Raw genomic sequence first — 1,960 nt, 5'->3', positions numbered from 1 at the left:
TGTGGTCGGAGCCCCAGGGTGCCTCTCCCCACGAGCCCGCCACTGCCGCTGGGTTCGATGGTGACGCTGAAAATTACCAGGGAGTTGTGAGGGTGACTCTGGGAGCATTTCCGGGCTCAGTTACCGTATTTTCTTTGCCTCCAGTAGAGACACGGGTCTACTCAAGGATTTTTCCTTTCTCATTTACATGGAAAAATCTGGTGAAGACATGCACTCAGTTACTCTCAGCTGGGCATTAGCAGGTGTGGAGACTGAGGTAGTCACGGGCTGTGAGAATTGCCCCGGAGACCCCGGACCCCTGGCCATGAGGAAAGGAAGGCCTTCTCGCCAGAGCACCTGCTGAAGGCTCGCGGGGGCCTGTGCCCCAGAGGGACCCCAATAAGGGCCTGCATGGGGCCTAGCTACAGTGCATGCGGCTCTCACACCCACAGGTGGTTCTGACACATGGCCTCCCGGGACACAGCTCCGGAGGCAGCAGGAGCGTGCCAGGCCCAGCCTGGGGCCCGGGCACAGAGTCTGGACCCCAGCATGTGCTCCTTCTAGGTTGGACTTCAGATCCTGCCAGTCGATGGCAACCCGCACAAGACAGCCGCTATCGTGTGCCACCCGAGCGGGGTGGCAGGAATGGCCCTTTCCTATGACGGCTGCTACGTCTTCACGGCGGGAGGCCTCGACCGCTCCGTGGTGCAGTGGAAGATCAATGTGAGGTGCGTGATGGGGTGAGGCCCTTGCCCCGTAAGGGAGGTGAAGACCCCCACGTGGGAGAGCAGGATGTCACGTCTGTCCCCTTCTCCATCATCACGGAATCTGGAGGATAGAGATTGACTAAAAATGAACACTTTTCCAAACAAGAAAAATGAATAAAGCTCCCAATAGCTTTCCTGGTCTGGCTGGAACCCGGACTTCTGAGAACTTTGATTTCCCAGATGGGGACACGGTCATTGTAAGCTAACCGGCACGTCATCGCTGCTCTGGCGGCCTAAGGAGTTCAGCACTTCCCTGATGGAGAGAGATGGGAACCCTAAACACGTGAACAGACAGAATTCCCCACTGGATTTCCCAGGGCCGGTGGGAGGGTGCCCGAAGATGGAAAATGACCCCCTCTCGTTCTATTTAATCCTTGCACTCTAGGCCTGACTGCTCTTGGGGAGCTGCTTGCCCACAGAGCCCCGCCCTGCCCACCGGGGAGCTCTTCCATTCGCCCCTCCCCTCTCCCCTTCTCTGCAGCATGCCGGCCTGTCTTCTTTGGCATCAGTTTTAAAATTTCCCACTACTTTGTTTTAAAAGTTTATTTATTCCTGGGGCCAGCAGGTGGCGTAGTGGCCAAAGCGCTAGACTCCACATGGTCGGCGGATTTGAGTCGTGGGCCTAGTGGCTTGCTCTCTCACTTTCCCACTCTCTTGCTCTCTGCTGAGGACATGCGCCCTATAGCAAATTAAATAATTATAATAATAAAACAAAGTAATTATTTATAAAAAAAAGTTTCTTTCTTTCAAGGGAGAGAATGAGTGAGAGAGACAAGTACGCTCCATAGAGTCTCGTCCATGCCTCTCCCCACCTCCAGGCCCCCGGCCAGCCAGGGTCTCGGCATGCCCACGGGCCCACCTGCCTGCTTAGGTAGATCCAGGGTCCGGACCTGGGCCTTCCCACGGGGCTGCAGCCCCCTGCACCCCTCCCCATCACTCTCTGCTCCCTGGAGCCCGGCTCAGACAGGTCCCCAACGTCTCCATCAACTCGCTGGGCGGCCTCATGCAAGTCCCTTCACTCCGAGTCTCCGTTTCTCCATCTGTCGAATGGGAGTGCCGTGTGAGGGTGGTGGTCACTGCCACCGCCGTTCCTGCCATGCCTGGTCCTCCTCGGGGAGCATGCTGGGCACGTCCTCCGTGCTGGGCACGGCGTGGCTCCCCAGACATGCTGCACGTGTGGCTGCCGTGTCACCCGGACCGCCCGGTAAAGCCAA

General features: G+C 57.7%; 1 protein-coding gene across 1 annotated transcript in view; it reads left to right on the top strand.

The window, feature by feature from the left end:
* The window catches only part of CFAP251 (cilia and flagella associated protein 251), a 68,080-nt gene that overhangs the window by 38,571 nt on the left and 27,549 nt on the right, over nucleotides 1-1,960 (top strand). The window contains exon 17 of the mRNA XM_006149287.3: nucleotides 544-707. Coding sequence (XP_006149349.1) covers nucleotides 544-707 — 164 coding nt within the window. The remainder of the gene's footprint in view (nucleotides 1-543; nucleotides 708-1,960) is intronic.

Source organism: Tupaia chinensis, unplaced genomic scaffold (assembly GCF_000334495.1).
Source record: "Tupaia chinensis unplaced genomic scaffold, TupChi_1.0 Scaffold000258_1, whole genome shotgun sequence".
Lineage (NCBI taxonomy): Eukaryota > Metazoa > Chordata > Mammalia > Scandentia > Tupaiidae > Tupaia > Tupaia belangeri.
The sequence above is the reverse complement of the archived record's forward strand: the minus strand, read 5'-3'. Positions and strand labels throughout refer to the sequence as shown.